Source organism: Diuraphis noxia, unplaced genomic scaffold (assembly GCF_037042655.1).
Source record: "Diuraphis noxia isolate RWA-SAM2 unplaced genomic scaffold, SU_Dnox_SAM2 contig0005, whole genome shotgun sequence".
Lineage (NCBI taxonomy): Eukaryota > Metazoa > Arthropoda > Insecta > Hemiptera > Aphididae > Diuraphis > Diuraphis noxia.
The window spans coordinates 13,525,212-13,549,809 of record NW_028301715.1 but is presented as its reverse complement, the minus strand read 5'-3'; the positions used below and the strand labels follow the sequence as shown (position 1 = coordinate 13,549,809).

The 24,598-nt window shown below is 27.3% G+C and overlaps 1 protein-coding gene across 2 annotated transcripts in view; it reads left to right on the top strand.

Moving 5' to 3' along the window:
- The window catches only part of LOC107162117 (atrial natriuretic peptide receptor 1-like), a 298,392-nt gene that overhangs the window by 159,625 nt on the left and 114,169 nt on the right, over nucleotides 1–24,598 (top strand). For both annotated transcript variants that reach the window (XM_089229378.1, XM_089229379.1), the window contains exons 12-14: nucleotides 988–1,164; nucleotides 3,244–3,418; nucleotides 12,269–12,427. In XM_089229378.1, coding sequence (XP_089085504.1) covers nucleotides 988–1,164; nucleotides 3,244–3,418; nucleotides 12,269–12,427 — 511 coding nt within the window. The remainder of the gene's footprint in view (nucleotides 1–987; nucleotides 1,165–3,243; nucleotides 3,419–12,268; nucleotides 12,428–24,598) is intronic.

Sequence of the window (24,598 nt, the reverse complement as noted above, 5' to 3'; positions counted from 1 at the left end):
TTTATTTTATAGAACAACGTGAAAATGAAAAAATTGAGTTAGTTAGTACAGGTTAATAAGAAAAAAAGAAAGAAGAAAATGTGAAAGAGGAAAGGAGAAAATCAAATACAATTGGCTTAAAATCATTGAAAAACCAATTAGATAATAGTGAGATGTTTCAGAGTAATTGCGATGGATTGGGACACTAATGTAATGTTTATTGATGCTTACGAATTTCCGAATTTTGTTGAAGTGTGGAAGATAAAACTAATAGTTAAGTAATGATCTTATGAAATACTGTATCATCAATTATCATATATTATATATATATGATATAATTGATATTTATATCATAGTACGCTATAATATGGGATATGTAGGTGCTGTATAATACAGTATAATATGGTATTATAGTGGTGAGTAAGGATAGCTTAATAATTTTAATTATGATTAATAGCATTTTGAATCTTTGTAAAGTTACTTACGTCAATAGTATATATCTCCACGATTTTGCATTGACTTCAAAAAGAATCTGAGTTGTGTTTAATCTTGAATTATTTTTAAACGGATAACGTATAAAATAAAGCTGTAGTTACATGTTTGTTGTATCGACTTTTTATTTCTTGACATCAAACTCTTTGGTTTTATTTCTGTTTCTTAATTTTTAGCTGACTTTTACTTTATATTTCAAAGGTTAAGACTTTCGAGGCATTTATGGGAAAAGTTTAACTTGCTATTGAGTAATTATCAGTGTACTATCCCCTGTTCAGTAAATTTAATCAGTTTCTAATTAAACTCAGAAAAAGGAAACGTATTTCATATACGATATAAAATTTTCTCGTTTTAAAATTCATTATATAATAATTGCATCTTGCAAATACTGAACACCTTTATTTTTATATATATATATATGAAAATATAAATACTAAACTAAACCTGGTACCTTATTGAGTAAGTTGTAAGTGTCGAGTTGGAATACTCAATAATAAAAATTATCTTTTATTCCAGTTGAAAGATTTGCATCATGACCATTTAGTACGATTTTATGGAGCATGCATAGAACCAAATTATTGTTGTCTACTGACCGAGTATTGTCCCAAAGGAAGTTTACAGGACATTCTCGAAAACGACCAGTTTAAACTGGATTGGATGTTCCGGTACAGTTTGATGCACGACATTGTCAAAGTAATTATACATTTACATCTATGTTATTGTTATTTACAGGGGTGTCATTTGGAAGTCGTGTGGTTACAACAGTGGAAACCCTGTGGGGGGGGGGGAGAACTACTGAGTTTAGCCCTCCACCCATTGACCATGTGAAATTTAAAAAAAACTTTTTAACATAAATCAATTAATCAATAAATTAGTCATTACCATTTTTTTCTGTCGTAGAAATAGATTTTTTTAAATAGTAATAATATAAAAATATATCATACATTAATTATACTTGTGATGTTCTGAAGAAAAAAAGAAGAAAATTGTTTTTTATTAATTTCTCCTTCTTCTTACTGTTTCGTAAGGTAGCATAACTATTAATTTGCTACTTCTATAAAAATGGTAGGGTAGCCATTGCTATCCCGTAATGACGCCTATGGTTATTTATTTATTTATATTGTTTGCTCTCTTCAGTCACTGGATAGGACTACCATTTTTTATTTTCCCCTGAAACGAATAACTATTAAATATAATAACAACAGTGTATAATAAAATAAAATCACTGATTCGTAGGAGAACAACGAGAGCGATATTATTTTGTATGCTTTGGACTGTGCGTGTTGTTAGTGATTTAAAAACACGATACAATAATTAACACTAAATATAGCTAGTAATAGAGATCACTTTCACCCAGTGATAATGTATTATTGATTTCGAGTATCATCAGTGCTTGGTTTTAGACCGCAATTAATTTCATATGTAATGATTTGTTGACCGCATCATTATTTTGTAGTCTGTTTTTACAATATTCGTGTTTGTACAATATAATATGAAAAAAAAAACAATAAAAATAATATTAACGATAAGATCTTTTTGTATGCGTATCGTGTTTCATATAAAGTCAACTTGGTCGAAAACAACAGTTTTCAATTACGATTTATGTGTGTTAAACATAATCCGTAAAACAATGTTTCGTGTACTTTTTTTTGTTATATAAACATTTTTAGATATTTTTACAGACCATGTTTAATATCATATTTTTTCTTTATAGCACACCCAAGGGTTTTCATTATAACCTTAGATGGGTTGGTTTTTTATGTTTTTATACAATATTCTCTAGAAGATCCCTGGTACAGAAAATATCTAGAGTTTTATATAAGTACATTTATTTCTTGTGAATTCCTGTGGTTATGGTTTTAAAGATAGGGTTGAGTATATTGTATATGAAATGTATAAAGAGAATTACATGATGAATATCTCTTAAATTTATATTCGTCGAAAAAGTAAACGATAGTGGCAAAAAGCTTGACATTTTATTCACTTAATTGATTCAATGGTAAGAAGGCATGTAAATAATAATTGGGATTTTTCTAAAATATTTTGGTCTGTTCAGTTATTAGTTTAAATACAACTATATTATTGGTATTATATTTTAGATACTTATACAAGTTTTTATACAGGATAACAAATTAATATCGTTAATAATATGTTATTAATATACGTACTTTAAGAAATGTAAATACCTTATCCAACTAAACTTTTTGAATTTTATTTTGAAACGTGTATAAAAGATAACGATTTTTTTAAAATATTATTTTAAGAGGACGCCACACCCGTATTTGTTGTCACAGTCTTACAAACGCGTAACATAGCAAATTTACGCTCAGCAGTTCATATTTTACTCCGTTGGCTTAAAAATTAGATTGAATTGAACTATTATGATATTTAATGGTAAGAATATTATTTGTGTTTTTTGTAAATATTTTTACGATAATTCAGTTTTTAAGTGAGTTATGAGCATTTTTATATTACAATTTATTATACGCTCATAACTCATTTAAAAACTGAATTATCGTAAAAAACACACACAATTTTCTTACCATTCAGTTGCTTAATAGTTCTATTCACTCTAATTTTTAACGTAAACTGCTGAGCGTAAATTTGCTTGTTACGCGTTTGTCAGACTGAGACAACAAATACGGGTGTTGCGCACTCTTAATATTAATCGAAACAAGTTTATATTTAACAGATTTACATACAAATATCCCAGTGATACTATGTATATTGTTTATTTGTTCACTGATATAATGTTTGTTGAAATTTTTTCAGGGAATGTGCTATTTACATAATAGCGAGCTGCGTTCTCACGGGGGTCTCAAATCTAGCAATTGTGTGGTTGATAGTAGATTTGTTTTAAAAATTGCCGACTTTGGTCTCAGAAGTCTCCGAAATAACCATTCAACTGAATCGAACAGCGACAGTGATTCTTACGCTTACTGGAAAGGTTTGTGCAATTTTTATTTTTATTTTTCCGGATAGGTTTAACGATCAAAAATAAATACCTATGGTATGAAATACGAACTTTTTGCGTTTACGACGATATTAACACATAACAAATAAATGTGTTAGAAAAGCCAACAAAAGAATTCAAATTTAAATGATATTCATATATTATAATATATTAATATGTATATGTTAATATAATTCTGATTTTTTCATCAGAAAAAGTCGATGACATTTATTCGGTCAATGGTCACACTTGCACTGGAAATATATAACTGTATTGATAAAGTACAGAATTATTTTTATACATTTTTATTTATACGAGGAAATAGATTACTTATCACTATGTATCTCGTTATAGTTATTAATTATTTGTGTACGATCTATGATTTCAAAATAATGTGTTGAAATCGTGCTATATTTTTTCTCTTTACTGAAAATTAACTATAATAGTAATAATAAATTAGTAATTACTCGCACATTTATATGGTAAGTAATTATTACATACACAATTATATATTCCAATTAACGTAGTAGTTACTAATTACTAATTAGTAACTACTACGTTAAAATTAATGAATTAGTAATTACATATTATTATATTACTATCATATTTCGTTTGAAAAAGTACTTGTTGTGAGTTATTCTTAGCAGGATATTATAGTTTATGTGTATGTATATGTTTGTGTGTATTTTATTATGAAACACATATGCAATCATTTGTTTTTAAAACCGTAATTTAAAATTTTTTTAAGACAGGTATTGATAAATTATTTTATTTTGAATTGTACATTAAAAAAATTGTATTACTGTTATAAAAACTCTTAATTCGTTGAATAATAAATATAAAGTAATTTTCAGTAAACATTTTAGGTTCTACAGAAATCAATTAGTATTTTAAAATGAAATTCTAGCTAAAAATAGAATCATTATTATTTTTATAAAATTTCTCGTGACATACGATTAATACATCAAAAATCAATTTTTTTTCTTTTATTATTTATTTATTAATTGAAACAATAAGTATTTTATTATATAAAAAATTCTAAGCTTAATGCAATTTAAAATGATAGTGGTTATTAATATTATCAACTCCCTTGGCTGGTATGTTAATTTTGAACTGCGATAAATGTATTTAGTTTTTTTGACGGATTTCCGTTTCGGGTAAATATATATTCATAAAACCTATAAAAAAGATATATGCTCTTTTAGAGCTATAAAAATTCAAAATGTTCGCTTGTGAAATGGCTGGTTCTGGGATCACAAGTCGTAGAACGTAACAAACGTAATACGAACAATACGTATAGTTCTAGAAAACCGTTGTAGAATAATTGTTCCATTAAAATTTTCCTTCATATAAGGAATATAAAAAATATATATTTAAATATAAAATTTATGCTATTTGTGCTAATTGCTACATTTTTTCTTTTAATTTTAATTTTTATTATGTTTAAATATGATCACCTCTATGTTCTGTTTTAAATATGCACCTATATAATTTGAAATAGTAATATTTTTATAATTGTTCTTCTAAAATGATTATAATATTAAGGTATAACTTCGTGATTAATTCAACAACTATGAATTTAAAAATTGATTTGATTGCCATATTTTAAATTCAATTTTACGTATTATTATTTTTATATTTTAATAATTTTAATAATCAAACAAACTTAATCACATATAAATATGTTGTGCATAGATATAATTTATAATTAATTTTTATTTATATCCACTGTTTTCATGATTTAAATGGTAGTTATATTTATCTAATACGATCGTTAATAAATTTAGTACTTGCAAAAACTAAATTTCTTGGTCACGTATCAAACACTAAGGTTACATATAAATTTTATTTGTGTTACAGAAAATATAATTATAATTTTAAAATGTATTTTGATTAGGTTAGGTTAAGTTATTATAGATCTTAATTTTTTTCAGCACATAATCTTAGTGATTTTACTTTATCGTTTTAAATAAAATAATATGAACACCAAAATTATTTTTGTAAACCATCGTAATATTTATTTTTTTAATCATTTTTTCAAAAAAATTCAGATATTCTTACATTTCTTCGTCTTAATATTTTTATCTTTCTACCATTCATGACTTGTTTTAAATACACACATTGGTTGTCTCTAAAATGTCCAACTCTTTTCAATGTCTAGTCTATACACAACGTAGTTTTATACGTTGGAAGTAATAAACATACAGATAATATTTGGTATGTAAGATATTATAAAATGTAAGTAAACGTAAATCAAAAACATAAAAAAATTGAAAAAATACATGTGTGATTATGTCATTCACTTTACTTTATTTAATACAAAAAATTATTATTATCTTGTGAATACATTCATGTGCAATGTTCACATATTATGAGTTGTTAAATTGTTAACCTATACAATATTTATTGTTTTAATTAAAAATAAGTTATATTTTTAATAAACTATTAACTGTATGATTTTAATAATTGTCTTATAAATAACACACTCCGTAATCGTTGTTTTCGTTTTTTATATTATAATTTTGCTTAAATAAATTATTTCCACACTGGAATTTTCATTTTGGAAAACATTATTTCAAACATCATAATGTGTACTATAGTTATGTTATAAAATATGAAATATTTGTCTATCGTAAACGAAATCCGTTAGTTTTAGATGTCGTAAAACTATAATTTAATCAAGACCACGTACATTGTTTTCCCTGTAGATTTTGTTCGGTCATTCTATATTTTTTCATGTTAATTTGTTGTTGTCATTGTTGTTGTTATAAATATTAAGTCATAATAACTAAATTGCAAACATGTATTAAATGGTTTTTAGGCATTCTTGTATCTTGTGTAGATCAGCTATAATATTTATAACATGTGTGTAGAGTTGTGTTCGGACTTCGGACGTTTAGATATTTTTAATCTTTATTAATTATACTGTGCATTGCGATACGTAAATAATAACAATAATAATTATAGAAGAAAAAATATTCATACCAAGAAGGAGAATTTAAAATTGAGTTCAAAGAAGTTTAACTATACATAAAATGTATAATTTTCACAGATTATACACCATAATGTTTTATTATATTTATACAGTTTTGTCAAGTTTACTTAGTTTACAGCTATCATTGATTCTATTGATACAAAAGAAAACTAAATATTATTGATTGTTAGCTGAATGCAATATTTTCCGATTTTTAGTTCATTATAAAAATTATTAATTCTTTATTATATGTATACACAGGACGAGACGTCATCGTTTTGAATTAAAATTTGTGTAGGTACATATTATTATTATTCTTTAAATAGTATTTAGTACTTAACAGTTTAGTTTTTGAACACAACGAATTGAGATGTTAATTTGTGATATCGATAGTTCACTGACGTATGATGAGAGCTTCCAAATGACTGCTTAATTAAAGCGTGTACAAAGGAAGTTAGAGATAGGGTTCACTAAATGGGCCACTGGTCACGTTTCAGTCACGGCAGGATTATTTCGGATATTCATACTTGAGTGAGTTACGGAAAACTTAAAGCAATACTTGCTTACCTTACCGCAATAATTAATACACATCAGATTCCTTAAAAATGAATATAGATAATTCAAAGTAATTCAATGTTATGAATCAGGGAACAAATTTTACTCCAGTAGACCAATACCAACTACAAATTTAAATTACTAGTAATAGGTATAACTGAATATGTTGTTTTTTTGGATAGAAGAACGATGTTTTAAAAATAATCAAGGTGGTTCGACCCTTAGAATGTTAAAAATATGAGAGTATAAAATATTTAGATATTGAACGAGGTGCTAACCAATATATATATTTTTGGGTTCCAAACATTTTCTTGAAGGTACCTCTTCGGGTTTAATTCATTGTTATTTTAACTGTAACATATAATTTATTTTAATAATTGTTATTACATTTTGTTACACTCGCATACAAGACTTCGACCAAACAAGATTAAAATAAATTTTCATATGCACGCATACTTTTTGTTCAACATAATTATTTTTGAAACTAACTCTATATATTCCTTAATGTAATTCTCCTTTCACGTAAATATATGTGTGATGCAAGGCAACCATAAATAAAATGATATTAAGAATATCCATGTGAAGTATACTATAATATATAAGGATGAAACTCATTTGGTAATTGTGTAGCAACGATTATTACTTATAATGTTCATCAAAATAAACAATCAAAGGCATTTCATTTTGATATAATTCAGTGGAAAACAAGATAATATGTTATAAAACTTAATCGACCAACATTCTTCGCTATGATTTGTTAAACTTTTTTATTATTATTTAGTCAATATAAGTATAAATTGTTGTCGGTATATGAACAAAATAGCTCGCATCGCTTGACCTGATCACTATTAAAAATGCATAGGTATATATTTAAAAAAATAAACTGATTCATTGATAAATATATAAAATATATTAACTATAATAAATTTATAATAATATTATTAACAACTCTAAAAATCAGAATTTTAATGAGTGCAAAATTATTATAAAACTTAAAATAGGGTAAGCATGATTAAAATATCCACTTTTTATTTATATAGATATAGCCATATAGGTATAAAATAATTATGGTTTTCATAATAAATTTTTTTTTTTGTTAATGTCGATGAAAAGTGAAATAATTTAAATATAAGTTCTTGTGATAAACTATATAGTTATTTATAATTATTATCGAAATCACTAGTACTTATAAGCTCGTTTATGTTAAGACTTAGAATTTCTAACATTTGAAGATAGATAAATTCATCTGGGTCTTACTAACCACTGACACTTAATCAGTTTATTTTTTAAAATATATACCTATGCATTTTTAATAGTGGCCAGGTCAAGCGGTGCGAGCTATTTTTCTCATCAATTACAACGTTGTTATCGAATTGACCCTGAACATAGTTTTGACGAAAATTCAAAAGTGTAAGAACCTATTGACGAAGTTATTCGAGTTCGTGATGGCTCAAAATCTATTGATTTTGTGAAATTATAGTTATATTTAATTAATAAATTGCGAACTATTTCAAAAAAAATATTTATCATTTATTCTAAATGTTTTTTTAATATTATGGTTTAAGGAAATTTTTAGTTTTAAATATTTAAATTTATATACAATTATTATACAATGATATTTTTACAAATGCAATATTTTTATTTAGCTATAATTTATAATATTAACTGCTAAATCTGTTTATGTAAATTAATATACTCATATCAACATAATATCATCAACAATGCACAAGATGTGTGTATAGTTAAATCGAGTAGAGTTTGTGGAAATAGCACTAAATAAACATAATATCCAATATTAACTAGGTATACATATAAACAGTCATTATTATAATTATAATTAAATGTAACATTTACTTTTTAACAATAATATAATAACATTTTTTACTATTAGGTACTTCTGTATTGTAAAGAATTTTAAATATGATATTGAAAATAAAAATCAATATTTCAAAATCTTGTGTTTTATACAATTAACATTACATTTTAACTATCCCTTTAGAGGTCACAAATATGTTATAACCTTTTTTTTTATTATTACTTTAAAGCTTCAACAACTAAGGTTATTAACTTACATATTTAAATATTACTTCTACATTAAAATACAATTTACAATACATTTTACAATATTACAGTTTAATTATTTTTGATATGTGCAATGTAGAAAAGGAAAAAAGATCAAAGTAAAGTATAAAATTATATAAAGTTATACAGTTTGGTTATGTTTAGAAAGGCTAAAATATTGTTAGAATTTTAATTTATACCTTTTGTATTAATATATAAATGTATTCAGGCAAATATAACATACATCATTCAATCGTTTCGCTTTAGATTAATTCATTTCGTCCATTGTAGACTATAATATTATGTCCCAAGTATATTTACAATGTTAATCGCTTGATGTTCTACGAGTCGTTTATTGTTATGTATAGAACTTACTTTATGGTTTCCACAAGCTGGACAAGTTACAAACAAATCTCGTATGGCTGAATCGTTTGTGAAAAACCACATTTTATCGTCACAGCAATAATTATACACAATGTTGTCCTAGGATATTATATTCTGCTAAGATTTATTCAGTTTGATTAATATATGGGTATAGAGGTAAAGAGAACAAGATACGACCGTCCTATGATATGTATTTTGTGTACATTGAAAAGATGTGTAAAAAATAATGGTTACAACATGAGTTAAAAATTGAAAAATGAATATATTTAAATTAAATTTTTAAGAAAAGTGTCAAAATATGACATTCTTCCTCTACATAATCGCCATTGAGGTCAATATATTTTTGAAGCGTACGGACCAGTTTTTGTATACCAATTTTCGACAGCATCCTGGAACTGCTCGTTATTTGCAAATCGTTATCCAACCAAAAACTCCTTAAATTTATTGAAAAGATGATAATTCGATGGTGCCAGATCCGGGGAGTAGGGTGGGTGAGTCACAATACCCTGCCCAAAAGAAACAATAGCAAGTCCTGAGTGAGACGGGCAGTTAAAGGTCTAGCGTTGTCATGAAGGAGTGATACACCATGCGTCAGCATTCCTCTCCTTTTGTCCTTGATTTTTTTTTTAAACTTCTTGAGTGTCTCACAGTATGCAGCTGCATTTATGATGGTTCCTTCAGGCATAAAATCGACCAATAACAACTGTCCGGACCCTAACCTATTTCGAAAACATTCTGAAAATTATTGGACCATACTGTCTTATTTTGTTATTAACTTCACTTTACTCGAAAAATTAGCTTTAAGAGTTGAAGTATAAGGGTATTTATTCATATTTTGCTAGCATAAAAAAAATGTAAGCGCCGAGTCCTACACAGTAATAATTATTTATTTCCTTAAAAATGACGCATAAAGTGGAATTTAAGATTGTATGAAACTCATGAATATATATTTATATTTACAAAATTAATGTCACGTGATGTATACTATGATATAAAACTGTTGAATTTAGTTTGTTTTAGTTAAACAATTTTTTCATGGTGTATTGCATTATACTCAGTTTTCGCGCTTAATCAATTAAAAATTAATTTAACATTATGTGTTTAAAGTTTAATACCTTTAATAATTTTATTAGAAAACAACATTTGTGATAAAAGTGTGTGGAAATAGTAAAAGTTAGAATGAAATTTTTAAATATTTTGATTCTAGAAAATAATTTACTCCCTAATATATATTATAATTTATTATACTATTCAAGTTTGTATAGGCATCTCATATAATGACGTAAATATACTTATTCAAAATGAGTATACACAAACTACAAAGTTAAGTTCATTAATAACTTAGATGACACTAACAACTTATAAAGTTTCATATTTCATTGATACATAGGTAAGACCTACAAGTAACTACTAGATGCCGCTGACAGATTATTCTCATGATTTGTGATTTCTCATTATATATCCTTGTTAAATGTCAAGATAGGTATCCATTTAAAAGATGGCAATTCTATATTTTGTCTAAATTGTTTTTCACATATATACGTTTAAAAAAATATAAGTTAATACTGCAGTTATTCAGTGCAACGAAGTTTGTATTTATTATAATCAAAATAAATGTAACCAATTATATTTTTCGAATGTATCAAACATAAATAGTGATAAAATATTTGGTAAAAACTATTATTAGAGATGTAATAATGGAATTTCAATGATTTCTAGTTTAAACTAAAATATTATAAATCACTATCAAATAGGTATGCCATTTTGTTAATACATACAATATATAAAGATAAAATGTTTGCATTGCTAAACTTCTTTAAACTTTATTATGTAATACCATGTTATCAATTCTTTTTTTCAATAAAATCATTTCAAATTTAAATCTTTTGTTACCTATTACTAATTATGTTTTATTCTATCAATACTGTGTCTACAGATTTATTACGGTTGTAGGTATATACACTAATGTATAGGAGGGGAAACATAACACCGGGGTGCCTCAGTTCAGAACAATGTTAAGTCTCTGTACTGTGCAAAGTTATTGAGACGAAAGGTTTACAGTAGTTCAAATGACAAAGGTAGGAGATCGCTTAGTTGTTCACAATAATATCATGTTCAAAGTGGTTCTAGTGAGTCTTTAAGATGAATTTTTCGATGTGCTGAATAGTGGAGATATTTGAAAAAAAAATTCTATAGCTTATAGGTTATACTAAATGGATATTAGTTAACTGTATATAGATATCACTAACATTAACATTTGACGAAAATTTCAAGTATTTACAGTGATTAGTTTTTGAATTACAACCATATAAAAATATCGATTTGGTCGAAAATTGGTTTTGCGTAAAAATTCCCGTTTTTCTATCATTTTTTTTTCTCGATTTTTTTGAAAACTATTGGAAAATGTTTACTTTTGACCTCTATAATGCACCAAGGATCTTCAATTTTACATCGGAAACCACCCCCGAAGTTTGAAATCGAAGCATTATTTCGACTAGTTATGCTGTACACAGACACACAAAAAAAAACACACATCATTGTAAAATCAATACATTCATCACTTCGTTCAGAATCTAAAAATATGCCTGTCTTTCAAACATCAAGCTTGTATACAGACTGTATAATACAGTTAACATTTAAAATTAACGATAAAAAATAATAATACAATGTAACGAATACATTTTACTATGCACAGAGTGTAATCACAACAATTTATGTTTCAATTTAATTAAAAGTATATTGAAGATAACAATAAATTATTATACGTTTAACTGCCCATAATATTATCTTTCTGTATTAAATGTAAAGTTAGTCGGTCTTTACATTTCATCACCGTTTATAATAACATAATAGTATGTTTAATTGTTTAGGATTTTTGTGGACTGCCCCGGAACTGTTGCGGATCAGAAATCCACCTCCGGAAGGTACGCCGAAAGGAGACGTCTATTCGTTCGCTGTGATCGTCCACGAAATCGTCACCAGACAGGGTCCATTTTACCTCGGAAACGTCGAACCGCTGTCGCCCAAAGGTCAGTCACAACAATTTACTAACGACTACAGTTATTATCGTCATACCTAGATAGTATACTAATTACATCTGAATCTTATTTCAACTAAGAGATCGTGGTATGTATAATGTATTCCATGTTCTTCATGGTTAGATTGTTTGGGGCGAAAGCAAACATCGATTTGATTGCCGTGATCGTCCACGAACTCATCACTAGACAGGGTAGGTTCCAGTGGCGTACCCAGTAATTTTATGATGGTGAAGGATGTTATAAATCATAATGCTTTTAAATGAATTGTGATGGTAATACCAAAGGCACAAATAAGGTTCTATATGAAACAAGAGGGGATATAATCTTAAACTGTCCACTCTGGACACGCCACTGGTTCGTTTTTCTTTAGAAATGTTGGGTCGCTGTCACCCAAATGTAAGTCCACAATAGCTTATATTAGCTATTTCGCTTTACAATCGTATCTTTATAATAATTTAATAGTTACACCTGAAACATATGAATAATATTGACAGATAGTGGTAATATGTGGTAGGTACCGCTACAGGTATACAGGTATTTATCATACCTGTTGCGCTATCCTCCGGACAACGTGATTGCAAAGCGTTTATAGCTTATAGTTTATAGTCAATCGATAATAGTATATTTTATAACTTGGTTGGACTTTCGTTAAGTGCCGCGAAATCTGCCAACCATCGACTCGGGCAAAATGTGCGCTGTTACGAGCTAGAGGTCGCTGGCAGTCGATCCCTGACAAAAAATTAATGTTTATTTTGGAATTCACCGAACGTGAAATCATATCTAGATGTGCAAAGTAGTGGAATTAACAAATACCTATAAATTTTGAAATCTAACCGAGTTACTATAAAATAACGATATCGAGCTCGGATGGAGGAAAAAAACAAACTTTCTATTTTCAATCCGATATCAAACAAATATTCGTTAATTAAAATTTCCCTTAGAAATATATTTTATAAGTAAAGTAAATTATATATACTAATATTCTACCTATATTAAAAACTTATATTAATGTGGTTAAATACAATTATACTTTGTTGAATGCAACTGTTGTCGGTGACGTGTATACAGTTTCAACCCTGTAGGAATAGGAAATAATAAAATGTGTGTATTATATATATATATATATATATATATATATATATATATATCAATTAAGTATAACAATTCAATCTTTTCAACGTTTGGACAAAAACATATTAATATTAAATACCCTATGTAATAAACTTTTAAAAATATTAGCAATATTCCTTCATCTTAATTTTGTTTTAATAAATAATCACCTATATTTCTGAAGACCCATATATTTTTAATGCATAATATTAATGAAATCAAACCTAATGCATTTACCAAAAGAGTACTAATTCGGTAAATTTTAATACACTTCATAAGTAACGTACTATAATGGCAAATATTTTAAAATGATACAAATATTTTAATATTTACACTATATATTAGAATTCCAGGGACACCAAAACAATTTAGAACTTACCTGAACATGTAAATTTGTCAATAATGTTATTTGACTTTTTTTCGTAATAATGCTCCTGTTAAACATTAATATTTTAAGGTTTTTTGAGATACTCTTGAGTAACTTTTTGAGATAGTTATCGTTCATTCTTTATTATTCGTGTTGGTATTTTCTTGAATTTGTTATTTTATTATTGTTTAAAAATTCATACAAATTGTGACAAGTAAAACATGAACGTAAAGATAAACAAAGGTTACAGAATTCGAAACATAAATAAGGAGTAAATTAGCACTATGTGTATACAAAACTAGCGTTACGCAATAACAATGGAAAAGCTGTACACAAAAAATATATTGCGATTTATAATAATATGAGCTTGAGTGTAGAAAAATATAAAATTAAACAAATAAAAACTATAGAATTGAACTGCTAAAGCACTGTACAATATAAAATGTAATCCATCCAAACGCCTTCCATTATTTAGTATAAAATTGTAAGATTTGTTTACCTCTCCCCTCTCACCAGCCATGTTGTAAATAGTGGTAGGTATTATTTTATATTTATAAGGAACTCTTTACCTTGTTGATTAAATATTATATAAACTAATTTGCATGCAAAGTCAATTATATTAAATGATTAAAATTTGGTTTATCTATAATTTGGTTTAAATAACTATATTTTCATAATTCATGATATTTTATGTTTATTCAGTTAAGAACTACAAGCATATAATTAAAATAATTGAATGTCGCTCTGCTGTACATTAGGTTACAAGTGGGTTACTGTAATGGATAGTATTAAATTTTAATTCAGTGATATGATATCATTCAACATGAAAAACGATTCTGAACGGAGACTGTTTGTCAGTATATAACATTTTATACCATATTATTAAAAAAAAAAAAAAAAATTAGTAATAAAATAAACTCCAAAGTAATCAAATCAGATTCATATTATGTACCTGACTCAATTGAATAAAAACAAAATAAGAATATTGGTACAAGAAAAATCAAGTGATTATCCAATGTTGTACAAATTTGAAATTCAAATGCTCATAAAAATTTAATTTGACTTTTCGGTAGAAATTTTTTATTTGATAAAAGTAAACTTATGAACAATCTTGTATTGAATTTTCAAATCTTAGGTTTTAAAAGATAATTTCTTATGAATTTTTAACTAAAAATAAATTACAAACTTTCGTGTTTTTTACTTCTACTTCAAGCAGTTATATATATTTAAAAAAATTAAATATGTATTTTTAATATTTTCCAACATATTACCTTATGGGAAACTTTTTATTATATTTTCAGACTTTTTTCATATGCCCACATCGATGCATATCAAATCCAATTCATATCCAATGTAATTTAGAATTATAGTGGTTAAGCACGAGCCTATTATTTGGTTTTGGGGACTTTTTGTAGGGGAATTATCTGGTGCCTCTTCGAGATGCTGAGGTCCGATTACGCAACGCATTGATCGAATAAACACTGCACGAGAGAGTAGGTGGTGGTTTTAATAGAGGACGAGTAAAGATTCCTCGCAATAATTGTGTGTGTGTGTGTGTAATATAAAGTGATTTTGCGTCGTTAAATTTGCCACCGCGTGTCAACATTACAATATATAATATAAACGTGTAAATACGTGAAATTAAACACTCAGTAAATAAATTGCCAATAATGTCGACACGCCTTCCACTGACGCGAAACCCCATTCGATTATATTTTATTTATGCACCACTTACACCACATACGTCGTTATTAAATATTATTTATCGATATATTGTGGAATATATTATGTATTTTATACATGAATATAATGGCGTACACTATAGCTACTATAAGGGGCTGCAAATATTATTTTATGTCCACTCATTGATATTATATGGACTATAATAATAATAATAATAATAATAAACACTATAATATATAATGGTTAAATATTGAACAAATTATTATTGGAACATATTTCATTTCTATACACACTCCCGACGAGCGTATAATTATATACACGGTCTTGCGACGATATGGCTTCACTGAAATGATTTATAACATACAATTTTTGATGTGCGTACACACTTAATTTTCCTAATCTACTCGTAAATATAATATTAATGTTGTAAAACACCGCCCGTTGCCTACTCTATATTGCAGCTATTGGCAGTTTGAAAGTAAATTAATTTTACCGCTATGTACACATCGTTTCAATTTTGGAAAAACATTTTTTTTATTTTTATTAATTCTTCCATCTGTTGGAAATCGTAAGCGTTATTAAAAAATCACTAAATTGTGATATTGTGTACCTAAAATATAATTTTTTATACTCTGCAGGTTATCGTTATATGTAATGGTGTAATGGACTGCAACAGCTGTTATTACCGGGATTTAGGATATAGACTGTATTCTATATTTTATTTTTAAGTTTTGCGTTAATTTTTATTTTATTTTGATAAAAAAATAAATAACATATTTTTAAAATAGTTGATATAATAATTAAAATGCATAAATTATAATTATTATTGATAATCTTAATCAGTATTTGAAAACAATTTTATTATTAATTTGTGGGTAAAATATAACGGCAATGAAAAATTATTTTCAATAAAACAAAAATATTCTGTTAGCAAATGATAGTCAGTGTTACAAAAACACATAATGTACTGTGGTATATTCTTTGAAAATTTAATCTTATATGTTTCACTAAATTTTAAACAATTATTAATAATATGCGAAATTGTAAATTCTTTGTTATATAATATTTATATTTGAAAATCGCATTACGTCTATATAATTTACTCTACGCAATCATTTTAGCTTATCCCCCAGTAACGTAGAGTTATAGTGAATATAATGAATATCACGAGTTTATGATATGAATATTTTATTCACTGTAGCTACATTTTACTTTAAGTTATTCAAATAGTCTTATACAAATCATTAAAAAAGAAGTAAAATCGATATATTTTCTTCACTTCTGAATATTCTATATTATAAAATGCATTAATTCGTCTATAGAAAATATATTAAGACGATTTAAAATAATTACGATCAGAGACGTATGTACCTATCTATATATGTGTACGCATAAATCACTAATTAATATAAAACTCAATCAAATCATTTGTGAATATATTATTATTCGTCATATCATTCCACGCACTAGCTGTTGAATATTTTCAATCTGACAATAATAATATCATGCGTGCGTTACCGATGGCCATACCATTCATAACATTATAATAATTTCTAATATTTTGTTTTGTTTATAATTTATTTCAACCCAAATCAAAGTTTAATTACCTCATATTATTCAATAGTGCGATACATAATCATACAATAGTTATTTTATAAAATAGATAAATGAAACGAAATATTAATGTACTTAATTATGTATTGTTATAAAATATATTATTTGTATCCACATTCTATAAATAATAATAGAACTGAAAAAAACGACTCCATATTATTATTTAGGTACTTGTTTGTTATTGCCCCGTCAGTACACCGTATACAATTTATCTCCCCTCCACTCTTGTTTGTTATCGCTCCGCCATAAATAAAATGTATTATAATTATAAATAAAAAAAAAAAAAATATATTAATAACATTATTTTTTTTTGTAAAAATTGAATTCCTGTATCATTGTTGAAAACAACTATAAGTAATTCACTAAAATTAATTTTATTATTTTAATTTGATATTGGTCTGAACGAAGCAGGTAATATAATAATAAAAGCCAGCGACGGCGATGTACTAATATATTATTTGATATTATAATAGTATGATATAAAATGTTACAACTACTAAAATACGTTACAACAATATAGTTAGTGAATTAAACAGAATTGTGGTAGAAATATACGTATGGTGTATTAGACCTGAACAGACAAATGTTAAAGACTATATACAGTTGAAAATTATTGTTTAAATCAATTTTAATAGATGTTTATTTTCGACGGTTTTATTAAACGTTTCTTCTCCTGATATATACGTTGTTTATAACGGTTATTAATGTCTGAAAAGTGCCTAATTAAATCGTCCGCAGCCATAGGAAAACAGCTCAAAAAAGTGAAAATTGTTTGCGGCCTTTAAGACCTGACCTAACCTGTCTGTAAACGACTGGAATACTAATGGGGCCACACGATTCACGATAGCAGTGGCCGTTGCTGCGTGGTGGTGAGTGGCGAGCAGGATAGCACTACTGGGTGGAGAGAAGATCCCTCCCACTCGTTTGATTTATGGGGCAAACGCCCAGACAAATCCACCCGAAGCCAATTTGCTTGTTACCGACGCTGATTTATTTACATTATATCAATGCCAACTTCGATTGATTAGATGCGTCGTTGTTAGACAAATAAATTGACGAAAAAAAAGAAATGAAGTATAAAATATTTTAAATTGGTAATTAGAAGTGTTTTGCTGTCGATATCGATTTTATTTTTGCATGCCATGTGATAATAAACTACACACGGCTTATACACAGCTAGTAAAAATAAAAATATTAATATTTCAGTGTTGGCCTTGGCATGACGTAATAAATATCTATACAAATCTTCTGTATTTTAATAAAAGATAGGTACAAAAAAAAAGGAATAAATAGCATAGAAATATTGCCAAGTCGTCATGTATTCGTTCATCCGAGTGATTCGTTGAACGAGTTAGAATTCCACGATGTTTTCCATCACACAACACAATAATCTGCAAGTTACTCTAAGGGATTGGATTCACAGCACGCCAATATTGTCCCTGAAAACATCGATGCGGAAAACGACGAAAAGTCGCATGTCACTTATTACAAAACTGTTGTTGTGCGCACATGGCTGATTAATCGTACATGCTTTGATTGGTTCTCGGGTAGAAAAATAAATTATTTTGTGTATACTCGCGAGTTAATCTGTGCGACCATTCGCTACCGAAAATAAACATTTTCGTTCGGATAATTCATATCAATAAAGTTTACGCGTCGTGTGTTTATAACGAATTTTATACGAATTTAACAATTTGTTGAAAATCTCATGTAAATAATAAGAAAATTATGTTTTATATAACATTAAAAAGTATGACGTACAAAATCGAATTTTTCAAATATAGTACTAAACTTTGAATATTTTCCAGTTATAAAAAATAATTTTTCGGACGTAGTGAATATATCATCGTATATTTGATAATAACTGTTTAAATCGATAATATTATTTGTTTTCTTTATTTACTACTTATTTTAGTATAATATACACACGTTTTTAACGTTTTTTTTTTTTACTATCAATCAGAGTGAAAAAATTGTATTACGATCGCTACCAGAAGCCATCGGTTGATTTGATTTGTCCGCGTGGTAATGGAACATACTCCATCTCAGAGACAGCTTTATTGATGTCAGAATAAACTTGCTTTGTCACGCAATGAAATACTGCATCATTCTCATTCTACACGTTGTGGTGTAATTCAAAACCCTATATTTACGTTGACCCAGAGTACTCATGACGGAGATGGTATCATTCCGACCATATTATATAGGGTAGTTGCAGGAACTCTATATATTCGAGATGATATATTTTATCGATATACAGTAGCATAATATGCGGGTGGTTTTTCACTTTTACGTTCGTTTTGGTATCAGCCTACAACATGGCCTATAATTCAAAACCACCCTTAGCGTTGACCCGTCGGCAGAGTACTCGTTACGACGATACCATCATTCTGGCCATGCGTAATTGTATATAGCTGTGTTCGTGATGATATAGTAGTTTATTGATCCAAAATCATAGTGTGTGTGATTTAACATTTTCTGGTTTGATTTGGAACAGTTCTTCAATTTTCTGGTTGAATTTTGTAATAGACGCATCGTTTATGCGTCATTTGGATATATATGATCATTGGAAAAAGTTAAAGGTGGATTCGAAAAAAAAACGAAAGTTGCATAGTGCTTAGCGTGACGCATCTTGAAGAGTTGCTCGAAATCGTCTCGACATAGATTCGTCGTTCATAATAATATTAAGACACTGTTTTCGTTTCGATCGCAATATGTATTGTATATTTAATCCATATAGGTACACAATATAATTTTCCGCTGCACTACAACATTATTATGCAGCGTGCAACCGTACACACTCGCGTCGTACTCGTTCGCAGATAATCACTATCAATCGGCTGCTTAGCTCGTTACACTCGAAATAATATACGACCGTGTCTACGAAATCAGTGAAATGTTTGAAATATAATATTAATATGCATATTACATACGGGCAGAACACAACGCTTTAAGTGCGCATTAAACAAGATGATGATGCTGATCCGCCGTTCTACACTGCACGATATTATATTATTATATCATAATATATTATAAGGTTTACCTACCGTGTATATAGAAACGTATTGCCCTTATTATAATGTTGGTGATATGACACAACATAATATTATACTATAGCGAGCCTTTGATGTACCCTCAAAAAGGATATACATAATAGGTATCGCGAAGACTTGCTAGTTGCTCGAATTCGTCTCGTCAATAGATTTCTGTTCTGCCGTATTTTGATGTCATATTATATCCACGATGATAATACACCCGTCGTATTTCGGGCGTGGTACATCTACTGCCAAACGAGTCTTTTGAATTTGAACGACCGACGCACAATATATGTTATTATTATGTAATATTACCTACTTTGGTTGGCCCATCCCGATTCGTTATAGAGATTTGATACCGCGTACGCAGATAATGGTAATGATAATATGTACATAAATATAAATATTAAACAGTTACATTATTAGTACTTATTTAAGCGCATCCCTTTTTATGCCAAATAATTTCTAAGCCTAAGAAAACGTTTCAAAAATATAATATGCTCGTTGTATGATATCACTCATAACTTAATATAATGTATAAAATTACCTATATCATTACTGTATGACAAATTATCGAAGTCGTTATCCACGGTTAAAATTAAACCAATCACAATCATCCCTTCAAACCTATAATATTATGCATTGTTATCACAGTTGAGTTTACTTGACACGTATTTATCAATAACCATCGATTGTTTGAATAGTCATCGTATACTGTGCTGTATCGTTTAGTAATAAAATATACAAATTATAATATTATTATAATGCATATCTGTGGTCCCTATCTATTTATTCATCGTCTATATCGTGGTCGTCGTAAAATTTTAAAATTATTGTTTATCCTTTCGACCATATTACATAATACTATTATATCATAGCAGCTGCTGCCATAAAGTTCAATAATTTAATATTCTATGGGCTGGAAAACGGACTCAGCTGGATTCCGAAACTGACCGAATCTACCAACAGTTTTTATAAATATCTCATTCCTTTCGTAAATATATTTCAAAAATTCCAATAAGTTTTGTACTCATATTATGGTTCGCAAATATTTTTACATCGTGATGTACATTTTTTATTAATTTTACTTAAGTAGGTACACACTACACAGTGTACAATTAATAGATCAGTTTTCGGTTGATTCGTTGTATTACTCCAATCCGTACAGTGTGTGTAATTCATATTTGAATATTATTTCACAGCTTAAATAATTTTATTTAATTTGTGATCATACAGAATACTAATTTATCACTGATCTAATATTATTGGTCGTTGGAAATTTGTTCAATATAACTTAAAATAATATTAAATTTCTTTCATATGTCTATCTTTACATCAGATCCCTATATTATATATCATTATTTTTTTATTATTATTTTACCAATATACCATATGCTAATATTTATTTATTTATTTATTTAGATCCTTCTATTTTTCACATTGATAAGGCATTTTTTCATTTTTTTTCTTGTAAATAACATTGGCACTTTGATTATAAATTAAATATACAAATAAGATAAAATTAGAGACATTCTGATAAAAATTGCTTAATGTCAAAAAAAATTTCTAGGTATCTGTTAAATATGTTACCATTGACCATGTGGTCACGGTTTTTGCAACTTTTAATACTTAAAATATAGCACTATAGCTCGTGTCACATTTGTAAGTTATAACTTTCCAATAAATTAAATTATTTTACGTTGAGTAAAGTGCAGTTCTATGTTCTTTGTAAAAACATGGCCTACAAAACAAAATCATCTGCTCTACATAGGATGCTTTGAACTAAGAAACAGTCTTCTATTACGGGTTACAATTTAACCCTTTGGATAAATTTTAAAATGCAATCAAAATTTTATCTTATTTTTTTCTATATATTTTTATCGCAGCCATCTCCTTTAGAAAGTATAACGTTGTTTGTGTTTAAAGTAAACAAAAAAAAAAAAATACAAATACCTGAAACATCGTGTTTTTTGTAAGTCAGCATGTATTCCAATGATCATACAAAAATGTTGAATTTGTCACGTATTATTTAAAAATGTATATTTGATCAACAAATAGTTTTTTTATCTCTTTTTCAAGTATTTTTATTCTGGATTCGTTCCCTGATGTATTTATCTCAAAGTTTGCAATATTCATGTATAGTAAAACATAACAGTGTACATATATGTTATTATTTAATATATATAGAATTTGACTATTTTTTTCTCACGAATCATCTGGTGGCCTTAGCAACGATGGTTAGTAAGTTGTCTGGCAGACGTACAAAATGAGTATAATGGGTATTCAACACGTAGGAAGGAAACCTATCGAGAATCAAATGTATATATATATATATATTATACATTTATACAAATAAGTAACGGATAACAATGTAATAACTGAGTAGTGATGTAACTAAGATGTGTTGTGTAATACCTACTTTGTACTAAAATATTAATAATCAGCATAATAATAACGACAAAAGGACATATTGAAACGTGGACAGAAATAATTGGTTTTCGTTTATAAAGTCTTGTGAATGGTATACAAATATTAATAGCTTTGACTGATTTAATGTATTGCGTGTTCGATGCTTCTATGATAGGTATAGTAAAGTTATAAAGACGAAAATTCTGCTCTTGCTTGCTGACATATAGATAACTCAAATATTTTTCTGCTCAAGTGGTAAAATAATAATTACATCGTAACAACAATTATTTGTTGCCTACTAATTTTACTAGTATAACGTGTTTTATACTTTCAGCCTTCAGATGAATAATAGCTTTTATGTGACATAATATACTATTAAGCTCTTGCAGCATGTATTTTTTTCTATTTGATTCTCAACCAAACGATTTTATTAAATATAATATTATTTATTTATTTGATAAATGTATATCATAGTAATGAAATAGTTTTAATAATAATGATGCTCATTACTATTATGATAAGTCGTAAACGGCAGAAGCGACTATTGCTCATTTAAGAGTTATGCATGCAAACAATGAACAATATTCGTTGCTACGAATTATTGTCAGTATTAAAACGTCATGAATTTTCATATAAATGCATTGTCTTTGTTCTAATTTATTAAGTTAACATAAAACGTGGCACAGTAACATACGTTTATTCTTCAAACGAATAAACACGGAATCCATATTTTACAAAATAATGAAGACGTCCTTTTATTTGTTCCGAAAACGCAGGCGAGGCTGCCATAGAGATAATTTTGTTGTTATTCTTTATCAACCATATATTTGTTTTTGATAGTTTTTTCAAATTCTGAGAATTGTATTCGCCAAAACTGACTTATCAAATTTTCAACCTTCCCACCGATTTTAATTCGCACATCATTATGGAATAGAATATGTATAATTCTTTGTATTATATAGGGCAAAGTATGTTGTGGATAACCGTCCGTGTAATAAATAATAATTATTTTACTGGTAACAATGATTGTACTCAACGGTAACTATTGATAATTTGGAAAAAAAATACTTATTAGACACTTTATCTGTAAAGGAATGGATATATTTTGATTATAAAATAATACCAATATTGTTTTACAAATTAGGTTGAATTAATATGTAAGTTTAAATAATATTAAATATTATTTCTTTAATAATATAATATATGAAGAATTGTATCGTATCTACCTATAGAAATATCTCAACATTTTTCTAAAAAAAATAATTATAATTGTAGTTTAAACCTTGGACATAAGAATATATTTTTCATGGAAATTGCAAATACACTGAAAACACGTAACATTCTATTATGTTGTTTATTCTAATTAATAATAATTTTAAACAGTGTTTCATAATATTATCTATTCCCTCGTAATCTTCGATATGATAATATGTACCTGCATATAGTAATATTTAATTTAATTTTAACATAAAATTATACAATAGTGAATATAATACACCATATACATGTTTTTTAAATAATGTCAATATTAGTTACTTTTACCCATATTAATGGATATAATTATATTATTATGTCGAATTGTGTTTAAAACCTTGTCGGATAGAATAAACGAATATGTTCTTAAATTATTGAATTCAAAAGACCATTTTCCTGGACCCCTTTATTATGTTCAAACACCGTTCAGACAAATATAATAATATTGGAATGCGTTTTCCCTTATAGATCCTTTAGTATTATTACCTATAATCTATATGTTTTACAAAGATATAATCAAACTATACATATCGTCTCTGTTTTCTATCTGAATATTAGATTTTATACCCAGTTCCTATACTTGATGATGTTATTACTCATAGAATTATATATATATATTGAACAACGGAATTGAATTTATTTTTCCATTGCTCCATATAGTTTACATGATGAGCACTTGTTTTCGTATCT